The following is a 23,029-nucleotide window of genomic DNA, read 5'->3' on the forward strand; positions in this document are numbered from 1 at the left end:
AACAAATGGAAGAACATACCATGCTCGTGGCTGGGAAGAATCAACATTGTTAAAATGTCTATACTTCCCAAAGCAATCTACAGATTCAGTGCCATCCCTGTTACAATACCAACATCGTACTTTCAAGACTTGGAAAAAAGGATTCTGAATTTTGTATGGAACCAGAAAAAAACCCATATAGCTAAGGCAGTTCTGCATCAGCATACCAGATTTTAGGCTGTACTACAAAGCCATAGTGGTCAAGACAGCATGGTACTGGCACAAAAACAGAGACACAGACATTTGGAATCAAACAGAAAACTAAAAAATGAAACTAACATCTTACAAACACCTGATCTTCCATTAACTAAAAAAGAACATACATTGGGGGAAAGCCTCCCTATTCAATAAATGGTGCTGGGAGAACTGGATATCCACATGAAAAAGACTGCAACTGGACCCACACCTTCCTCCACTCACAAAAATTGATTCAAGATGAATAAAGGACTTAAATTTAAGGAATGAAATGACAAAAATACTCAAAGAAAGCATAGGAAAAACACTGGAAGATATCGGCCTGGGGAAAGACTTTACAAAGAAGACTGCCATGGCAATTGCAACAGCAACAAAAATAAACAAATGGGACTTCATTAAACTGAAAAGTTTCAGTACAGCTAAGGAGACAACAACCAAAGCAAATAGACAACCACACAATGGGAAAGGATATTTGTATATTTTGAATCAGACAAAAGCTTAATAACTAGGATCTATAGAGAACTCAAATTAACCCACATGAAAAAAGCCACCAATCCCATTTATCAATGTGTAAGAGAGGTGAATAGAACCTTCTCTAAAGAAGACAGATGAATGGCTAACAAACATCTGAAAAAATGTTCATCATCCCTATATATTAGAGAAATGCAAATCAAAACAACCCTGAGATACCATCTAACCCCAGCGAGAATGGCCCATATCACAAAATCTCAAAACTGCAGATGCTGGCGTGGATGTGGAGAGAAGGGAACACTTTTACACTGCTGGTGGGACTGCAAACTAATACAACCTTTTCGGAAGGAAGTATGGAGAACCCTCAAGAACTCAAGCTAGACCTCCCATTTGATCCTGCAATCCCATTACTGGGCATCTACTCAGAAGGAAAAAAATCCTTTTACCATAAGGACACTTGCACTAGACTGCTTATTGTAGCTCAATTTACAATCTCCAAAATGTGGAAACAGCCTAAATGCCCACCAACCCAGGAATGGATTAACAAACTGTGGTCTATGTACACCATGGAATCCTATTCAGCCATTAAAAAGATGGAGACTTTACATCCTTTGTATTAACCTGGATGGAAGTGGAACACGTTATTCTTAGTGAAGCATCACAAGAATGGAGAAGCATGAATCCTGTGTACTCAATTTTCATATGAGGACAATTGATGACCTAGTATATGGTGGGGATGGGGGAAGGGGAGAGCAGAGAGAGAGGGAAGGAGGGAGCGGTGGGGTCTCAGTGTGTGAAACACCTATTGGGCGCAAGACACATTGTAAGAGGGACTGTACCTAACAAATGCAATCAGTGTAAGCTCATTTCTTATACCCTCAATGAATCTCCAACATTAAAAAAAAAAAAAAAGAAAGCGACCTCAGCTGTTTTGCTCTTCCCACTTCCCCTCCCTGATGTCTGGAACTCATTCTGATGGCTGAGAGTTTACAACTATCTCCATGAGGAAGGAAGTGACCTTGCAGTTGCTATAGTAGCGCTTGGCTTGACTTCCATAGGAGAGAAATAAGCTTCTATTTTATTTCACTGCTGTTTAGTGTAATATTAAATTAAAACAAATCCTAACTGCTCTCTAGCCTAAAACCTACCAGGAACTCTTCTGGGGCTACAGCACAGGAGGGCAGAAAAGAAAGCAAAGGGGAAAAGTATTTTGAAAAATAAAATGTGCACTTACCTCCTGTCTGAATTTTCAGTTCCTGTTTTTTAAGTACAGACACTGTTTAAGAGCATTCGTCATTAGAATGAACAACAAAATATTATCGTATAAAAACATGATATGTGCATAAAAACATGAAATTGTACCAAAATTTACTCTAAAATATTTCCTTTGTACTTATGATGAGTATACAATGTTTAATTAATTGTAAAATATGGATGAAGTACATTTCCCCTGTTGGAGATCTTTAAAAGCATCTGTACCTAGTGAGATTAATGTGTGTATATACGGGTGTGTTTGTGTGTGCACTGTATGTTTTTTTTCCTGGCTAGAAAGCTTCGTCCATATTGCTTCCTTCTGATAGAAGTGAGAGAATATTCAGAGTCTCAGAATTACGTTTCCGTATCTGTTGTATAATATGTGTATTTGAAAAAAGAAACCCCATCAATCAATTAATTGTTTTCATTTTAAACATGACTGTCACTGTGTGGAAAACATTAAGAATATTCTCTCCCTTTTTCCTTAACTACAGAAGACATTTGCATTAAAACAAGAGGATCTGTATTTTCTTAGAGTTCATCTATGCCTGCTAGTTATTCCCCAGCTAAAGGCGTAATCCTGTTTGCAACATCATAATCATTTACTCAGCAAACAATCAGGGCATCACTAACAAAGAATTATGACGTTAGGTGAGGGATAAATGGCGGGCACAGATGAACTCTGAGGAAATAAACATTGTTTCCATGCAAATTTAGCTCGTAATAAATAACCAGGGATGAAAATTATGATGAAACAGAATAACCCAGAAAACAGATTTGAGGGGGTATAAATAGTATGTTTTTAAAAGTTTTCTTCTCGGTAAATATAATGTGCAGGCTGTTTATAAAATGTTGATACAATTTTAATATTTAAAAACGTTGAATTTACACATGATAGAAGAAAGCCATTTATATCAATATACAGAACAATGTTTCAGATATTTTATGAAATGAATTTAGATACCTGACTTTTAACATAAACACCAGCTTCATATATATTCTTCAATCTAATGGTTCAGCCCACTGAAAGCATTCTCCACTTCTGATATTGAGTGATTTTTGTGGATCATTTATATCAACTTGATCCTAAATTCACTTATTGATCCAACATTAATTTGTCTGAATATACAAGGCTTCTGACATAAACTCATGAAACATGATGATAGGCCTAGCAGAGCTCTTCCCAGTCCCAAAAGTGTCTCTGTATCATTACTTTATTTGATTCTCACCACATCTCTTTGAACTAAGTCAATATCCGTTTTTCCATTTCGTGATGGATAGATTAAATAAGTGATCTTCCAACTAGTAAATAGTATAAAATAACAACTTGAAGACAGACCCTGTGTTTTTCTCCCTACATATATCACGTTGCCTCTGCTTGGGAAAGTTAGGGACGGAAATGGCTTCTCAGATTCTGCACATTCGTTCACTCGTCCCAAGAGCCCCCAGTCTGAGCTCGTCCCCTGCAAGAGGCTCAGAGCACAGTGGCAGACAAACTCTGCTGAAATGTGCAGTCTGGTTAAGGGACAAATCTTACAAAAACACGTGCATGTATTAATAATTATAAATATTATAAAGCAAGAAGCAGGATACAAGGAGAAAGAATAAAGAAAAAAGAGGGAATTGATTTGGATAGAGGTCAGAGAAAGCCTCTTTGAGGGGTACATTTTGAGATGTAAGAAGTGACAGAGGGCATGTGGCAAAACCAGGGTGAGATGGACATTGCTCTCCGCTTTCCATCTTTCCAAAAATCGAATCAAAAGGAAGGACTCAGAGAACTGCTTTTCTTTCTTTTTTTTTTTTGATACAGAGTCTCATTATGTCATCCTGGGTAGAAGGCTATGACATCACAGCTCACAGCAACTTCAAACTCTTGGGCTTAAGGGATTCTCTTGCCTCAGCCTCCCAAGTAGCTGGGACTACAGGCGCCCGCCAAAACGCCTGGCTATTTTTTTGTTGTAGTTGTCATTGTTTAGCTGGTCCTGGCCGGGTTCAAACCTGTCAGCCTTGATGCATGTGGCCGGCACCGTAATCACTGTGCTATGGGTGCCGAGCCACAACTGCTTTTCTGAATCACAGTCTTACTTGAAGTGTCCGTGGGCCTACTACAGAGGTAAGGATGTTTCGTAACATGAATTTTCTCAAGAAGTATTTTCTGTGCTGCTCACATATAAGGTATAACACAAAGTGATCTCAGGAGCAGCAGGCACCACTGGCCAGCACTGGCTGACACCCTCAGAGGCCCTGGAGTGAATGACTGCAGTGGACATCAAACAATGTCTCCATCAGACATGCGTCCAGAGCTGGGGGAACGCAGCATGCCTTATGACTGCCACAGCACTGTGCGAGTCCGGGAAGAAGCTCACAAGTTCCAACACACGTGGAAAATCATGCCTTCCTATATCCAATACATTGCTAGAGACAACCTACTAACTCCAGAATTAGTACTTGGTTGGATTATTCTGGAGTATCTGTAACTCTCAATTCCACAGTCCTTAAAGAGCAATTTTAAATTTGAGCTTCAACATCTAAGAACACGTTGGAGCTTCCTCAGGCAAAGGCTCTAAACTTATTTAGTTTTATCTCTTCATTAGACTAATGGCCTCGGAACTGAGGAACTTCTCCTAAATGTATGGTTTGGGGAAACAAATAAAGGCAGAAGGGGTCTGCTCTCTTCTGCTACCAGGTACCCTCACGTCTTATTTCAATGTCATATCGGAAATCAAATGGCAAAGTCAGTGGCACACTCTTTATCTCAAATTCTGGCCACAGATACACTGAGGGCAATTAATTATCAGCTTAATATTCCTTCCAAAATTCTCATACTGTAAAAGATAATGACATTGCATAAAATTTTCTTCTGAGCCAGTTCATAAAATATTCAAGCTATGGCTGAATACAAGAAGAAACAGGGGTGCTTTAATCCTGCCTTAACGAGAACAGGACAGCCGCATACCCACCTCTGTCTGAGAGCAGCACTGGGGTGTTGTAAAGTGCGCCCAGAGGAGTAATTTCCTTTCTCATCAGAAAGGAAAAGGAGGATGTTGTCTTTGAGTGAAGGAGTAGGGAAAATCAAGAAACCTTAAACATTTGCTAAAATAAAAAAAGTATTTCCCACATTAATGGATGAACAGGCAATCCCCTGTTGTAACTACAGATACTACCTGCAGAAAGGCCTTGGAACAAGATGCCAAGAGGGGCTTTGACACAAGTGACGAAGGCGCTAAAGTGACTCCATTTTCTTTTTCTTTTTTTTTTTTTTTGTGTGTTTTTTTTGGCCGGGGCTGGGTTTGAACCCGCCACCTCCGGCATATGGGACCAGAGCCCTACTCCTTGAGCCATGGGCGCTGCCCGTGACTCCATTTTCTTTCTGTGGCACTGGGATACTGGAAGTGGTAAGAGGACAACAAAAATTGTTGAGGAGTCAACCTCTTTTGAAAGATTTCTTTCTTTTACACTATTTTATTTTGATTGTATTATTGGCTTTTTTGCTTGTTTATTGATATCAATCATTTCAATAAAGGGTGTTTTTAGATAAAAAAGACATAGAGATCTTGTATACAAAGAGACCTAGAAGTCTTGTATAGAAAATGACTAATACTGGCACTTGTAGCACAGTGGTTATGGCGCAAGCCACATAAACCAAGGCGGGCAGGTTGGAACCCAGCCCGGGCCTGCTAAACAACAATGACAACTGCAACCAAAAACTAGCCGGGCGTGGTGGCAGGCAGCACCTGTAGTCCCAGCTACTTGGGAGGCTGAGACAAGAGAATCACTTAAGGCCAAGAGTTTGAGGCTGCTGTGAGCTATGATGCCACAGCACTCTACCCAGGGCAACAACTTGAGACTCTGTATCAAAAAAAAAATTACTAATACAGAGTCACAGAATGATAGAAGAGTCCGGGCCTTGAGTCACGTTTATGTTGTGATGAGCGCCCAGCCAACCTTCAGGGACATTGCTCTGATGACAACAAACTCCAGAAGGGGAAAGTCTCCTAAAATGTCACAAATTGACAAAACAAAAATATCCCTCCACGTCTTCTCCTCTTTGGTAAGCCCTTGAATTATAAGACTATTATGCATATCACTGGATGGCCAGTAGCTGTGGGATCTGCCCCACAGCAGCAAAGCCCTTCCACATGCGTCACTTCCTTTGATGCCACAACAGGGCTTGGTTTGACTCTATGAGGCTTCTCCAGAGAACGTCTACTGATTTAAGTCGATGGAACGTTAACCTCATCTACATGTCTTCACAGAAATATCTGGCATACAGTTGGCCCTTGAACAACCCAGTTTGAGCGGCATGGGCTCACTGAATGGGGGGATTTCCTTCCGCCTCCACCACGGCGGGACACCGACAGCAGCACCTGCCCTTTCTCCCCTCCTCAGCCTGTTCAAGGTGAAGATGACAAGGATCTTTATGACGATCCACTCTCAATGAATAGTAAAGAAAGTTTCTTTTCCTTGTGATTTTCTTAGTAACATTTTCTTTTCTCTCCTTTTATTGTAAGAATATGGTATATAATGAATAAAACATACAAAATACAGTAGAACCTCTGTAAGTTGACCACCCACGGGACTGCGACCAACTGGTAGACACGTGGAGGTGGTCAGCACGAGGAAGGAGCCTTACTGTACTGACACCTACATGAGACGCTTGTCCAGTCCGTGAACATTAGGTCACTTAAGGAGGCGGTCAGTGTAGGGAGCCGGTCGGCTATGGAGGCTCTACTATATATTAACTACATAATCAGTGAGGCTTCCAGTCAACAATAGACTACTCTAAGTAGTGAAGTTTGGGGGAAGTCAAAAGTAAACCATAGATTTTTGACTATACGGGGGGTTGGCATTGCTAATGCCCTGTGTTGTCAATGGCCAGCTGTAATGTTTGACCAAAGACCTGAGTACTGTAGACCAGCCAGGTTGACACGTAGAATTCACCACTATCTCGAGCTCTGAAAAGACGATGCTTTGAGACTTCCCTGTGTTTTACCAGTATGGCAAATATTACATCCACTTTATTTTGGATCTTCTTTCATTTTCCCAGAATGGATTTTTTTAAGCTACCAGAATTTTTATAAATATCAAAAGCCCTACGATAAAATATAGTATAATTACAGAATGATACTGACTGGTATGTGTTGGCTGTCAAATGTATACTTTGGTTGACGACATAATTGTTAGGCACAGATAGGGGAGGAGAGGAGCAGAAGATATCAGGAGATACTTTGTCTACAGTAGGAGGAACAAATTAAACAGGTGGGGCTTCCAAGAAGCAGATAATGTGTCAAGGGGGTTCCAAGCACTGACCAGACGCTTGGTCTACAACAAGGCAGCTCCAAGGACTGACCAACAGAAAGAACAGAGAAACCCCTTGTGGGGACGTGATCAAGGTCACAAGAGAGGGTCATTAGAACATGCGCATAGTTGAGGTAACAGTGTCAGTAAGTGAACTATTGGCCCCATTAACAGTAAAAATCACACCCACTAGAGCCATGAGTTTATAAATGCCACAGCGATGCTCAGAATTTGCCTTATGAAGTTAAGAAGTGGGGAAGATTCCCAGTTCTGGGAACTCTCCACCCCTTTCCCAGAAAACTCATGAATATTCCAATAGCTTAGCATGTCATTAGTGATTAGCATAAAAGGACAGGCCTCACCCAGGGATGTGCTGTTCCTTATTGGAGCTCCCTTTCACTTTCCAGAGTGCACTATCCTTTCTGCTTTAATAACGTTGGCACTGTGCCTGCTTGCACCTGCTGGTCCATTCATTCTCTCCATCGACCTAGCATCAGTAAGCGTTTTTCAGTGTGGGAACCAAGCACCAGGGTACATAGATCTGACTGACATCTAGTCCCCACCCCTGATATAATCATCTAAAATATAACTGAGCAATGAACATTATTTTACATACAATCACATTCTATTCTGTGGTAGATTTTATAGACAGAGTTATACATTTTTTCCTGAAAATTCATCAAATTTTACTATCATGATCTGAAATATTGATTAGTGTTTGACATACAATATATCATTAGAAATAAAAAGCATTTAAACTTGTAATTGTACTGACTTTTATTAGTTTTTAAGCTTTGAAACATCAGACACATTAATAATCAAAATGTCTTACACCTAAACACATAGAATGACTTGGTTATTTTTTTCAGTCATTTACTTTACTCTAGGTACAAAATGGAAAAAGTAATGAACAAATAGTCATGAGGTACTCTTTGACCAAGGTAGCATGATGACATGGTGCTTGTCAAGAAATTCTTCTTCCTCTTCATCCGTACTGCTCTCACAAAAGGAGAACAAAGACTGAATTTCAGTATTTCTTCCTGAAGAGCTGAAAATACATCACGAGATCAATACACAGTATATACAGCCAGTTTTCAACTCTTCATTTTTCTTCTGATCAATACTGCACACGTGGAAGTTATTGGAAGCCGGCAGGTGTGAGGGGACTGTGTAAGACGGGGGCCATAATTTTCAAGGTACCCAATACACCAATTCTCCTTTTAATGAGAAATTCTCATCATTCTCCCTTTCCCAAGAAATAAAGCCACAGTGGAATTAGGGAGAGGTTTTGTGCTCCCTGGTCGTGTCCTCCTTTGATGATTCAGAAGGCACTTTGGAAACTTGCTGAGCCTCGGGGTCATCGCTAGCAACATTCATCATTACATGGGCTGTTTAATAGAATCCCGACGAGTAGATTGCCAGACAAAATCAACTCTTTTGTGTACAATAAATTAGGAATACACAGATAGCTAGTCAAGATATGCCAAACAAAAATGAATGACAGAACTTATTTGTTATTGTGTTGTAATGTAGTGTATCGTATTATATTGCATTGTGTTGTGTGGTATTATGTTGTGTTGTGTGATGTGGTATCCTGTTGTGTGGTCTTATGTTTTGTGGTATCATGTTGTATTGTATTGAGTGGTATCGTGTTGTGTTATGTTATGTGGTCTTGTGTGGTATTGTGTTGTGTTGTATGGTATTGTGCTATGTTGTACGGTATCATGTTGTGTGGTCTTGTGTTGTGTGGTCATGTATTGTGTTGTGTGATAGCGTGTTGTGTTTTGTGGTATCATGTTGTATTGTATTATATTGTGTTATGTGGTCTTATGTTGGATGGTCTTGTGTTGTGTTGGGTGGTGTCGTGGTGTGTTGTGTTGTGTTGTGTGGTCTTGTGTGGTATTGTGTTGTGCTGTGTGGTATTGTGCTATGTTGTGTGGTATCATGTTGTGTGGTCTTGTGTTGTGTTGTGTGGTATCGTATTGTGTTGTGTGGTATCGTGCTGTGTTTTGTGGTCTTGTGTTGTGTTGTGTGGTCTTGTGTGGTATCATGTTGTGCTGTGTGGTATTGTGCTATGTTGTGTGGTATCATGTTGTGTGGTCTTGTGTTGTGTTGTGTGGTATCATGCTGTGTTTTGTGGTCTTGTGTTGTGTGGTCTTGTGTTGTGTTGTGTGGTAGTGTGTTGTGTTTTGTGGTATCATGTTGCATTGTATTGCATGGTATCGTATTGTATTATGTGGTCTCATGTTGGGTGGTCTTGTGTTGTGTGGTATTGTGGTATGTGGTATTGTGTTGTGTTGTGTGGTATCGTGCTGTGTTTTGTGGTCTTGTGTTGTGTTGTGTGGTCTTGTGGTGTGTGGTATCGTGTTGCGTGGTGCTGCATTGCTGGGGGTGAGAGGAACCGGGGAAGTTCTAGAACATTGGTGTCTGACCTTTGAGAAAGATACTGTGGGAGAATAGAGAGAAACAAACACAGTTCAGCTTTTTTGGTCCTAAAGATCCATGGGACTGAATGCCCCTGAATGATACCAAATATTTCCCCTTGTGATAGAAATAACTGTTTTTCAGATTATGTTCTATGCCCAACACAGGCTGAATCAGTTCATAAACTCTCACCTGTGGACCCGTGCAGATGTGTGATAAGATTTCCCTGCTTCAAGAGAATGTAAGGACAAGGTAGTGACATTTTTGTGACTTTTCTAATGTTTAATAAATGTGCTTTACTGTGTTAGTACAGTCCCTCTATATTGTCAGTATGCCTTTAAATGCCTTTTGCTTAATGAAATGATGGTGAGTGTACACGTAGGTTAGTTTTTAATGACATCATTGGAGAAACAAAACAGCCACCTCACATTCATCCATTCTTTTTTTTTTTTTTTTTTTTTTTTGTAGGGACAGAGTCTCACTGTACCGCCCTTGGATAGAGTGCCGTGGTGTCACACAGCTCACAGCAACCTCTAGCTCTTGGGCTTATGTGATTCTCCTGCCTCAGCCTCCCGAGCAGCTGGGACTACAGGCGCCCGCCACAACGCCCGGCTATTTTTTTGTTGCAGTTTGGCCGGGGCTGGGTTTGAACCCGCCACCCTCGGCATATGGGGCCGGCGCCCTACTCACTGAGCCACAGGCGCCGCCCATATTCATCCATTCTTTAAATGTGACTGGTGTTGGACATGAAGAAATCCAAGAACCAGCACTCAATTATTTCCTCCATCAGAAAAAAAAAATAACAAACTCTTGATACCCTTTACTGCAGAATTAGACTTCAAACCAATAGAAGAAATGTAAAGTATAAACAATTTTTACTTTACATGTTTTTTAGCCCTTCTAGAAGAAGCCCTCTGCCCTCTTCAAGGAGTTACAGTATGCCGATAATGACTGGCTTTTCTGAAGCATTTATAAATATTACCCACGTTCCTTGTAAACTGATGGACATCCCTTACTTGAGGAAAGAACAAAATTATGCAAATTAAAATATGATATTGTTTCTCTAGGCTCGATTTCAAGAAGGAAATTTAATATTCTAGTCTAAAAACTTTATTTACATAGGCTAATATTCCATTAATACAAATTATTGAAATTATTGGGTTAATTAATTCAGTATTAAGCTAATTAATTCAGCAAGGCAACTGTTCTTTTTCACTGTAAAAAGAAATGCGGAGGATTATTAAATTCCAAATATCTTTCCATTTTTATAATATACATTATGCAGCAGAGAACTATCTCCTCCCCTTAAAGTGACAACTCTATAAGCCTTTCACTAATAAACCTGACGATAAATAGGTCAGCCAGGGACCCAAACAGCACAAAAAGAATGTTCCTATGCAACGCACATACAAGAATGAATTTTCTTTATACGGTAAAGACAACTGGCTGGGGTTGTCAAAATTTTCTTATGCACTATCTTTATATATAAACTGCACTAACCTCAATTCCTCCACTCCACATGGCACCCTTGCTTCTGAAGTCTCAAGGAGAGCTGTGGACATCTGACTTACATCTGCTGAATGGTCCCCGAAAGCTGGTAGCTCTTCTGAGGTTAGGCTGTAAATTTTTTCTGAAGGATCTGAAATATTTTATTTCAGGCATTGTCAACACATAAAAATCTAGAAACAAACGCACAGCATCTGGTGTGGGAGGTTTGTCTAGTGCCATTTGTGGGCAGTGCGGAGAGGGCCACACAGATCTGTGCTCAGCCCTCACGTTTCTGGTAGTTGTGGGGTGGGGCAGTGTGGTAGGATCTGAGAGTCCAAATTAGGGCATGGATATCAAATCACCTTGATTGTAGTAAGTTCTAACTATACCTTATACTTATGAAATAGGTCAAATTCCCTGATAAGTAATAAAATTTCCAAGAAAACCAAGTGATCTTCATTAAAGCTAGAATACTGTGTGCTCCTCAATGTGCCTGCATGCTGGAGATGTTATTATAATGTCTCTTTTTTTATTCTAAGGAACAAAAGCTTTACCCCCACACAATCTAAAGGAAAGGTTAACCTTGGTAAAGCTGCTTTTTCCTTTTTGGCTTCCTTGCTTTGCTGGGATAGATAATAACTGTTTGCACTTGAAAGAGGAGAGGCCTTTCAACTTCTTCCTTTTTTAGTGAAGCTAGGCTATGATTTAAACTAGGTACAAACAATGCAAGTTAAATAAATAATTTAGGTAAACATATCTTTATATACACTAACAAAAATTCAGGTGTGGAAATAAATATCATTCCTATATTAGAAAAGCTATAATGCTTTTGTTTTGACATCGATAAAGTTGCAAAAGACATTTAACCTTCTCGTAAGGTTATACTGTGAAGAATTTTAAAATTGCCAAAATTATTGAGTACTATCCGTCCCTTTATTCATATGAAAGTGACAAGTAAACGTCCTCCTAGTCAGAAGGACAAAACCCCCAAACCACACGTATTTCACACTGGATTGAACAGTTTGTTTGTTCTGGTGGTTAGTATCAACCTGAAGTAAGGACAGAGTCTGCTACTAAAAGTAAATGAGATTATTTATACTGAAATGTGGGCCTCAATACATTCACACATGGAAATGCCCTTAAAATTACTTTGCCTAGTGACTTCACAATTAGGATGCACAGATGAATTCAGTAAGCTTAGGAAGGGACCCTGCTCCTACCATCCCAGCAGCAGTCAAAGTGGCTTGCATTTAAATTTGAGGGCTCCCTAGAATATTAACTTTGAAAAAGACAAAAAATTCTTTTTTTCTTTTTTGAGACAGAGTCTCACTTTATCACCCTTGGTAGAGTGCCATGACATCACAGCTCACAGCAACCTCCAACTCCTGGGTTTAGACGATTCTCTTGCCTCAGCCTCCCCAGTAGCTGGGACTACAGGCGCCTACCACAACGCCCGGCTATTTTTTTTTGTTGCAGTTTGGCCAGGGCTGGGTTTGAACCCGCCACCCTCGGTATATGGGGCCAGCCGCCCTGCTCACTGAGCCACTTTGAAACCCCCTAAATACTCTCATTCCCAACTATTAGAGATCAGGGAACTGGCAGCCCACAGAGAACTTGGTGAAAGCCAGGCAGCCATGTGGTGGGAGAGCTGCAGACAGGCCTGAGCATGTCGTGCTCACAAATACTGTAAGTCCCTGTGCTCCAAAATCTGCTTCTTTAGTCTTAAACTATCATCTCCTCTCCTAATTTTCCAAGATTACAAGCACACGAGGCACCTATTCCTGCCCCAGCAAACGGGGTACATCTGCAGGAGAGCTATCAGTTCAGGCCTTGGGATTGACAGAATTACAGTGCTAAGACCCGGTAGTGATGCTTTGATCTAAAGAGTCTGCCAGGGAAGGGTTCAAGGAGACACTGCAGTTCCAACTAAATGAGCACAGAACTAAGTCAGATGATAGTATAGATGGAAAGAGTCTATATTTTTGTGGAGTCACTCATTCTCAAAATTATATTTCAGAATATACTTGTGAACTTAACAGGACCAAAGGGGACATACCTTGATTTTAAGTAACAGAAAAATAAAGGCAGAGAAAACTAAAACAGCTCACAAAAAATCCTATCTCATGTTACTGTTAAACCCAAAAAGTCAACTGTACAGAAATCTAAGTCTCTTGATTTTTTTTGCTATAGGACCAGGTAAGACAGATTGATATTTATACTGGAAAATGTACTTTCTAACTAGGAGGTCAGCTGATTTTTGAGCAGTGGATTGTAGTTAAATCTTTTCTATCTCTGGAGTAAAGAGTGTGTAGTTCTCCAATCATTGAGGAGTCTCTTAAACACAGTCATATACAATTAGACAACGGGGGACGGACTAAACAGAGTCACAAAGTGCCTGTGTAAAACTAAAGTCACTTAAAGCATATACAAGACTTACATAAATAAAATAAAGAAAAACAAAACAAGTAAAACTTCAAAGAATAAAGCCAATTAAAAAGAGGCTATTTCCCAATAAGAGACAACTACGCAAGCACAAAAATAACTCCGGAAGGACTAACTAGCACAGCCACACACTGTATCGACATCCAGTTTTGCTACTGGCCCTGTGTCCTGTGACCCCGGTTCCCAGCCTTCCAGCCACCTCTCCTCCTGCTGCCACAGCCTTGCCTGTCTAAAGCCCCGTCCTCACCCTCTCCACACCGCCTCCCTTACCTTCACTGCCCGCATCCTCTGCCTCGGAGGGAGTATATCAGTACTCGGCGGTAAGGTGAACAAACCCGGGCCAGTGTGCCTGGGCTTGTGCCCCCCACCCCATGCACCTGCACAGGGGGAGTCTTCAACAGCTACCTGATGCCCCAGAGCCGCAGTCACTAATCCCCAAAGAGAAACTAATAATAGCACCTGCCCCATCCCCCTCATGGAGCCGGAGTGAGATCAAAGGAATCCATAATCATTCTCGCTCATTATGTCATTTCATGGTGCTCTTACCAATTTTTATGTATAGATTTTCACTTGCATGTTCACTTAATTTGGGTTCTGCAATTCCAAGGCAGCCTAAAGCAAAAAGATTGACACGCTAGCCCTTCTTAACCCGGTTTTCTTTACAAGGGTTATATAGTTTGCAAACCATAAATCCTGATTAGATTAGCATGTTCACAATTAGTTACTTAATGGTTGACTATGAACCGAGGCTCCAGCTGCACAGAAAGCCGTGGCCTCTGGGCATTTCACTGACCGTCTGGGAATGTCAGCTACAATCAGGTAGGTCTCTACTATTTCTTGTTTAAGAAAAAACTGCTTTCTGCTTTCCCCAATGTAATTACTTAGTGAGTTAACTACTTGTGGACTCATACAAACGTAAGTTTTCCATGGGAATTTAAGTACCATAAAGACGCTTACACCACAAATCAAAGGAGCTTGCAAAAAAATCACTTTTAAATGTTGAAGAAGCAAACGCTTCAAAGTATATTACTGATACTTTTCCTTAATGCGTATTCACTAATATTTTCCAAATTCTTCAGGCTATCACAATGTCCCCAACGTGAGTGCTTTAGTGACTGATACAGTTTGGATGTTTGCCCCTCTGATTCCCATGCTGACATTTACTAACCACTATTGGGGTAAGACCTTGGGTCCTGGGGCAGCTCCCTCATGAATGGCTCCAGGCCCTCCCACTGATGCTGCGTGAGTCCCTGCTCTCCTGGTTCTTGGGAGACCTGGTTGTTTAAGCACCAGCTCTCTTTCTCCCTCTCTTGGCATGGGACACATCTGTGCCCCTCTGTTTTCTGCCCTGACTGGAAGCTCCCTGAAGCCCTCCCCAGAGGCAGATGCTGTGCCAGGGTTCCTGGACGGTCTGCAGAACCAAGAGTCAAATAAACATCTTTTCTTTGTAAATTACCCACTGTCAAGTATTTTCTTTATAGTAATGCACAGAATTTCAGTAAGTTTGTAAACAGGCTATACAATATCTTGAGGTTATTAAGTAAATGACTGTAGTGTTATTTACAAAGATATTTGTGGAAGGAATAATAAATGGCCCAAACTATGTATAATTTGAATCAACCATCAGAAAATCTTATTACATCGATCCTATTTTTCTCCTCATTTTTCATAGGTAGTATCTGATGTGAAGACAGATTAATAAAGTAATCTGCTCAACTGGATGAAGCTGGAAAGTGGTGGTATCGAGTTTCAAAGCCAGACCCCCAGGCCTGGGGTCCCGCTGTCATCAGCCTGCTTCACGGATTCGCCAGGAGGTGACACCTGCAGCCTGCTCATTCACATGAGCCCCCACCCGTTACTCCTGAAATGACTCCGGTATCAGCCATGGCATCGGAGTCAAAGGAGAAACACTTCACTTAGCGCAGTGATTTCCTGTCTGTCAGTCTCACGGCTCCTTGGCAGACTAGTTTTTCACAGAACCGAGAAAGAAGAAGTGTATATATCTCGGAACTAACAGAAAAGATTAATAAATCAGAAGAGTTGCTGCTCACAAAATGCAGCTTTCACAGGGATGTGAATACATTTACATTTGTATAAGCAGCAGATTGTGTGGCTGTGTCTTTGTGAGTCCAGACCTCATGAAGTTATTTCAGTTCGTACCATGAGTAGGGAGATGTGGATGGAGTTTCTCTGCCCAGTGATGCTAAACACAAAGGTCTTATTTAAAATCACAAGACCACAAAGGTCTTATTTAAAATCAGGGACTTTTCTGCAGTGAGGCTTTATTTCCTGTTAGCACCTGCACCTGCCTGCCTGTGGGGTGGATTCCGCTGACAGGCCATCCTCTTCCCGTCTCAGAGCTCCAGCTGAGACTCTTAAAAAGCCATGCATTCTAGAGCTAGTCTTCCCAAAAGCAAATTCATTCCCTGGTGAAGTGTGTAGAAGTGGCTGCCTTCAGCTGCTAGACCACCAAAAAGTCCTGGCTATGCACACGCTACCTGGGATGGGCTTGCTTCTTGCTTCCATAGACAAAAGATTACGCATTCTAGTGAAAGTGTGCTAGTCCGTGAGAAAATGCGTGATGTGCAGAAAAGCAAAACACAGTCATGACAGGAGAAATTGAAAGGTCAGAATAGTTGAAGCAGGATTACTTTTTGTAAACTACTTCTTTCATGTGTAAATACTGGAATTTATCAACTTATCAAATTAAGAAGCCCTTTAAAAATTAAACATTGTACGGTTATCCTTTTAGAACCAGTTCAGACCTAACATACTTCATTTCAGAATTGGCCTCCAATGTGAGAATTACCTCCAAAAATATTTACATTTGATTTTTATTAATTTGGAGTAAGGCAAAGGAATTGACAGGTAAAGATGCAGCATCGACTCTTCTCCCCCAATCCTCGGTGAAATGGATATAATGAGCAGAAAAACAGAAATAAAGTAAAATCATGAAAGGACCAAAGAATGAAAGAGACACAAGTACACATCATGAGCTTTGACAAACATGACCCATGGTGGTTGGCTCAGAGCTGCCCCTCCCTGTCCTGCCTCCCACCACTACACAGACTCCACACCTGGAATGGGAAAGGGAGGGTTATTGAAAGCACTGACAAAATCACCAGTCTCACACCGATTTGGAGAAAAGTAGGAAAAGAAGTGATGAAAAACATGTGAAATCTTCTCAAAGTCCTTAAATACACCGCACAAGTGCTTAGCAGAGGCAAAAAAAAAAAATGCGAACCTGCTGGTGTCTCCAGAAAGAACACACTTGAAACCAGGTTGAATGAATTTTGACATTTAATAAAACCTGGAAAAGGAGACCAAGCCAGGGTCTCCCCACAAAGCAGGCTGAGATCCCTGTCCCACCTTCCTCCCCGGCCTTCAAGCGGGCAGATCGCAGCAGAGGGCACAGCTCCCTACCCTCACAAAATAGCTGCAAAGGAAATATTGATGGTCTCAGTATGGATGGCGAGGATTTCGGGGGAAATGTAGGTTCACTATGTCAGCAACACTAGAGATGGGGTAACATCATTCATAAAACACAGGACAAGAAAGATACAAAGAAAAGAAACAACTAGCTCTGTAAACAAACGAGAATGCAGGAATTGATAACATGTAAAGGATGATGAAATAAAAGACAGATTTGGTAGAAAAAAACAGCTCACGACCATAATAACATTTTCCTCAGGTTCACTGGCTAAACAGGACATAACAAAAACAAACTTTTAAACCAATTTCAAAATGAATCTCCAAGATGAAGCAGCAGCTTGCCAAGCATCAAAGGAGAAGTAACTGAACAGCCACCTAGTCCTAGATTGTACCCTGTGCCAGAAAACAACACGCTGCAATAAATATCATCAGGATAACATTTACAACATGTTGTGACCGCATAAATGATCCTGTGAGACACGGATTGACAGTGCATGCTGAAAGAGGTGAGGCTAACCACAGGTGCAGGAGAGCCCTGAGCACTTCTTGCAGAGTTCTTTTACTGAGAAGATACATAACGGACAGAAAGATTCCTAAGCAAAGACGTGCAGGGGCTGCATGCTCAGGGAAATGATCTCAGTGGTGCCAAGAGAGTATGTAATCAAGGAAATGATCTTCAAGGGTGGTAAGGGAAATGATCTCCAAAATACTACATGCGATTTTTCTCCACTAATCCTTTAAGGAATTCCCATAAAATGCTTAATGTTTAACAATAGCTTACTACTACAGGACTGAGCTTTGCTCCTCCAGGATGACTGAGTTACTTGGTGGCTTGCTTTCCAAGTCATAGGAGATTTCCTGGCTTGCCCAGAGAGTGTCTTGTTCTTAGTAATTCCTCAGATGAGTTATGATATTGGTGACTGTTGTAGTAAGTATGATGTTGAATCCTCTATAACAACACTCAATATGTGTCATGGGTTAGATGACCATGCTGTATTGATGTTAAGTTTCCTGATTCTAAAAAAAAAAAAAAAGTTTCCTGATTCTGATCACGGCACAATGATAATGTAAGAAATTATTGTCCTGTGGCAATGCCTACGCAGTTAATTTTTGGTAAAGACTCACAATGTTGACCTCTTTATGTCAACATGGCTGACTAGATGCATCTGGTCTTCACTTCTTCCATAGCAAGGGACCAAACTAGCAAGCAGATATCACATTTCAACAGACCATTTCCAAGAGAGCACTGAGATGAAGCAGAGCTGGGACCGGCAGCGCCGAAAGAAGCAAAGGTTAGTGGCAAGGGATGAGACAAACTGTTAGGTCAGGGTCAGCAGGGAGTCTGGAAAGGATTCCTCATGTTGGGAAGGGTACGTGGAAGACCTCCAGCTGTCTACATTCATGCCACAGACTTCCGCGGTCCCAACCGTGGGCCAGCCACCTGACACCTGGGAACCCTGAGGCTAACCCAGAAGGCGGCTGGAAGACCTGCAAACGCATGGCTGCAGAGAGTGAGCCCACAAGGGATAGAACATATAGGACATGAAATAAGTTCCTTCTCAGACCGTAATGCAATAAAACTAGAAATAAATTACAAGATTAACTTTGGAAAATGCACCTGGAAATTCACCAACATGCTCCTTGACCACCACTGGGTCAGGGAAGAAATTAACAGAACACAAATAAAATTCTTAAAACAAACAAAAATCAAATTATAACATACCAAAACCTATGAGATACAGAGAAGTCATGCCACAAAGGAAGTTGCTAGGAATAAAGGCCGGCATAAAATGGGTAAAAAGATTTCAAACAAACAATCTAAATATGGGCTTCCAGGAACTGCTAAAGCAAGAACCAGCTCAGCCCCAAATTAGTAAAGGAAATAATGAAGGTCACAGCAGAAAGAAATGCAACTGAGACTAAAGAAGGGACATAAAAGATAAGTTCACAAACGTCTAGCCAGACTAACAAAAAAGAGAGAGAGAGAGGAGAGACAGAATCCACATAAACTCAGAATCAGAAAAGGAAGCGTGACGACTGAGACCACAGAAGTACACAGAATCGTCAGTGATCATTACGAACAAGGGTAGGTCAGCAAGTTGGAAAACCCAGAAAAAATGGATAAATTCCTTGCCACATGCAAGCTCTCAAGATTGAACCAGGACGAAATAAAAATCCTCAAAAACCAATCATAAACTGAGATTGAAGCTCTTATAAAACATCTTCCCTCAAAGCAATGCTCAGTACACAATGCTCAGTACACACTGATGAGTTCTACCAAACTTTCAGAGAAGAACTGACACCACTTGCCTTACGCTATTTCAAAAAAACAGAAGGGGAGGGAATCCTTCCTCACTTAGTCAACAATCCCAGCATGACTCTGATACCCAAACAAGGCAAGGGTGCAACCCCCAAAGACAACCACGTGCCCAGTACCTCAAATGAACGCAGACACAGAAATCCTCAATGGAGTTTTGGCAAACTGAGTGTGACAACATATCAAAAAATAGTGCTCCATGATCATGGAGGTTTCGTCCCAGAGATACAATAATATATGTACGCACACATACAACTAATATATATAATATACACAAATAAACAAATATAATATTTCACATCAAAAGAATGAAATAGAAAAACTATATGGTCATATCTATAGACACAGAAAAAGCATTGGATAAAATTCAACATTCCTGATGATAAAAACTCAAGACACTACACATGAAAGAAATAAACTTCAACATAATAAAAACCTCATATAACAAACCAATAGCTAGCATTATACATAATGGGGAAAACGTGAAAATCCCTTTCTCTAACGACTGGAACGGGACAAAGATACCCACTTTCCACACTCTGATAATCGGTAGAGTACTGGAAGTCCCATTCAGAGCAATCAGGTAAGAGATAGAAACACAAGGCAAGCAAACTGGATAGGAAGAAGTCAAAGTATCCCTATTTGATGATGATATTATCTTATATCTAGAAAAGACTCTAACACAACATTTTTAATCTGATAAATAATTTCAGTACATTTACAGGGTACAAAATCGACATGCAAAAAACAGTAATGTTTTTTATACATAAACACACAAGGAAATCAAGAAGACCATGCCATTTACAATAGGTATAAAAAAAACAAAACAAAATACCTAGGAAAAAATGTAACCAAGGAGATAAAAGAGCTCGACAAGACAAACTGCTAAACGCTCATGGAAGGAATTGAAAAGACACAAATAAATGGATGTCTGTCATCCCATGCTCGTAGATCAGAAGAATAAATACGATTAAAATGATCGTATTTCCCAAAGTACTCTGCAGATTCAATGCAATTATTATCAAAATAGCAATGTCATTTTTCACAGAAACTTAAAAAAAATCTATAGTTTGCATGGATCCACAAGAGACTCTAAGTAGCCTAAACCCTCCTGAGCAAAAAAATAAATAAATAAATAAATAAATAATAATAATAAAATAAAGCTGGGGGTATCCAACTACTCCACATCAAATTATCAAGACTACTGTGGTCAAAACAACATGGTATTGGTATAAAAGCAGACACGCAGACCGATGTAGCAGCAATAAGAATCTGCAAACAAATCCACATATTCACACTGAACTGTTTCTTAACAAAGCCTCCAAGAACATACTATGAGGGAAAGACATCCTCTTCACTGAATTGTGCTGGGAAAATTTGATATCCACATGTAGGAGAAGAAAACTGGAGCCCTGTCTTTCATTATATACACAACTAACTCTAGATAGATTACATACTTAAATATAAGACCCCATATTAAGTAATTACTTGATGAAAACATCCCTTCGGGATGTTGGCTCGGTAATGACTTTATGGTTAAGATATCAACGGTATAAAGAGAAAAAATGGGATGATATTAAACTAAAAATCCTCTGTACAGCAAAGGTTGAAACCATTGAATGGGAAAAAAGGATTTGCAAATTATTCATCTGACAAAGACTAAATATTTAGAATATAAAAAAAAAACTCAGCAGTAATAATAATAATAATAATCCCCTTAAAAGGTGGGGATTCCTCAAAAGGAAGCTATGCAAATGACCAACAGATATATTTAAAAAAATCAACATCATTAATCATCAGAGAAATGCAAATCAGAACAACAATGAGATATCATTTTACCCCCTTTAGAATAGCTAGTATTCAAAAGACACAAAGAATAAATGCTGGCAAGAAAGTGGAGAAGTGGGGGGGGCGTGAAAAAAAAAAAAAAGAAAGTGGAGAAGAACGAACTCTTATACCTCTTATACACCATCAATGGAAATGTAACCTTTATGGAGAATGGTACAGAAAGTTCTCAAAAAACTAAAAATAACACTATGACACAATCCAGCCATCTGACTACTGAGTATTTATCCAAAGGAAAAGAATTCAACATGTCAAGGAAATACCTGATTCACACATTTATTATAGCTCTGTTCACAACAGCAAAGATAAAGGATCAACCTAATTGTCCATCCGTGGGTGTATGACTAAAAATATATAGCATGTCTGCACGACAAAATACTATTTAGCTATAAAAAAGAATAAAATCCTTTCATTAGCAGCAGCATGGATGAAACACTAGGTCATTTTTTGACGTGAAATAAGCCAGAAGCAGAGATACAAATTTCACATGTTCTTATACAGGGCAGCTAAAATGTTTATCTCAGGGAGGTGCAAAGTACAGTGACAGACAGCAGAGGCTGAGAAGGCTGCATGAGTTAAGGGTTAGCATACAATTAGAGGAAGGGGTACGTTCTAATAATCAATAGCAGAGTAGGATGACTATTATTAACAACAATGTATTTTTTTCAAAGTATCTAGAAGAGAGAACTTGAAATGCTCCCAACATACAGAAATTCAGGGGTGGCACCTGTGGCTCAAGGAGTAGGGCGCTGGTCCCATATACCAGAGGTGCTGGGTTCAAACCCGGCCACAGCCAAAAAAAAAAAAAAAAAGAAATTCAACATTCAACATGATGGTTACCGGGAACACCCTGACTTAATCATTACATATTCTCTTCATGTAACAATACATAGCATGCATCCTATTAATATGTAAAATAGTCTATAGTAATAGAAATGAACAAATAGATTTAAATAAGTCATATGTTTATAATTCCTCCTCATGTGGTTCATAAAAAAGGTGTGTGTGAGAGAAAGAGACAGAATATGGCAAAACACATATAGCCAGTGAAGTAGGAGAAGTGCATTTAGGTACAAGAGTTTTTGTCCTATTTTTGCATTTTTGAAAAGTTTCTATAAGTTCTGAATTCCATCAAAATAAAACACTATTAAAAAGTCAAGAAAAAGTTAAAGCAATGCATTTTGAGAACTACTTTTAAAAAGTTAAGACATAAAGAGCAGACTGTAGCGAAGTGAAAATTGAAATACTGACATGGAAGATAAGCTCAGTAATAGGACGTAGACGATAATAACGGTGAATACAAAGGACGATAAAAACTATTAAAACAATTGAAGAAAATATAAAACTCAGTTTAAAGATGATCCAACAAAAAGAAAATAAGTTTCTCAGCAGGAGAAAGCCAAGTGGAATGGAAAAGCAATTCAAAGAAGTATAAACTGAAAATTTCTCTGAAAATAAGGCGTAACTTATTCTACAGACTGAAAGAGAATCCTGCTTTTTAAAAACTGTTGAATTATTTACACTGAAACACAATTCTAGTCCAGTTACTGAATTTCAAGTATTAAGAAAAAAATTCTTTAAGCATTCAGTCGGGAAAAGAAGCCTGGGGAAGGGGCAGAAAGAGAGAGCAAAAGAGAGAGACAGAGAGATAAAATCAAAGTGACCTAACTTGACAGCAGAATTCAGACCCAGAATATGGCAAATAGGTATGTACAAGGTTTAAGATAAAGGTGACCCAGAGACATTATACTCACCCAATTTGCCTTTTAAATATAAAAGTAGCAGGCATTTGCAAACATAACAGAACTCAGGTAATAAAGCTAC

At 39.9% G+C, this 23,029-nt stretch overlaps 1 protein-coding gene across 1 annotated transcript in view; it reads right to left on the bottom strand.

Moving 5' to 3' along the window:
• Positions 1 to 8,175: 8,175 nt before the first annotated feature.
• ZBBX (zinc finger B-box domain containing) overlaps positions 8,176 to 23,029 on the bottom strand; it is a 122,612-nt gene continuing 107,758 nt past the window's right edge. The window contains exons 20-21 of the mRNA XM_053598858.1: positions 11,182 to 11,320; positions 8,176 to 8,305 (exon numbers count right to left, since the gene is read on the bottom strand). Coding sequence (XP_053454833.1) covers positions 8,176 to 8,305; positions 11,182 to 11,320 — 269 coding nt within the window. The remainder of the gene's footprint in view (positions 8,306 to 11,181; positions 11,321 to 23,029) is intronic.

Source organism: Nycticebus coucang, chromosome 8, assembly GCF_027406575.1.
Source record: "Nycticebus coucang isolate mNycCou1 chromosome 8, mNycCou1.pri, whole genome shotgun sequence".
NCBI classification, from domain to species: Eukaryota; Metazoa; Chordata; class Mammalia; order Primates; family Lorisidae; genus Nycticebus; species Nycticebus coucang.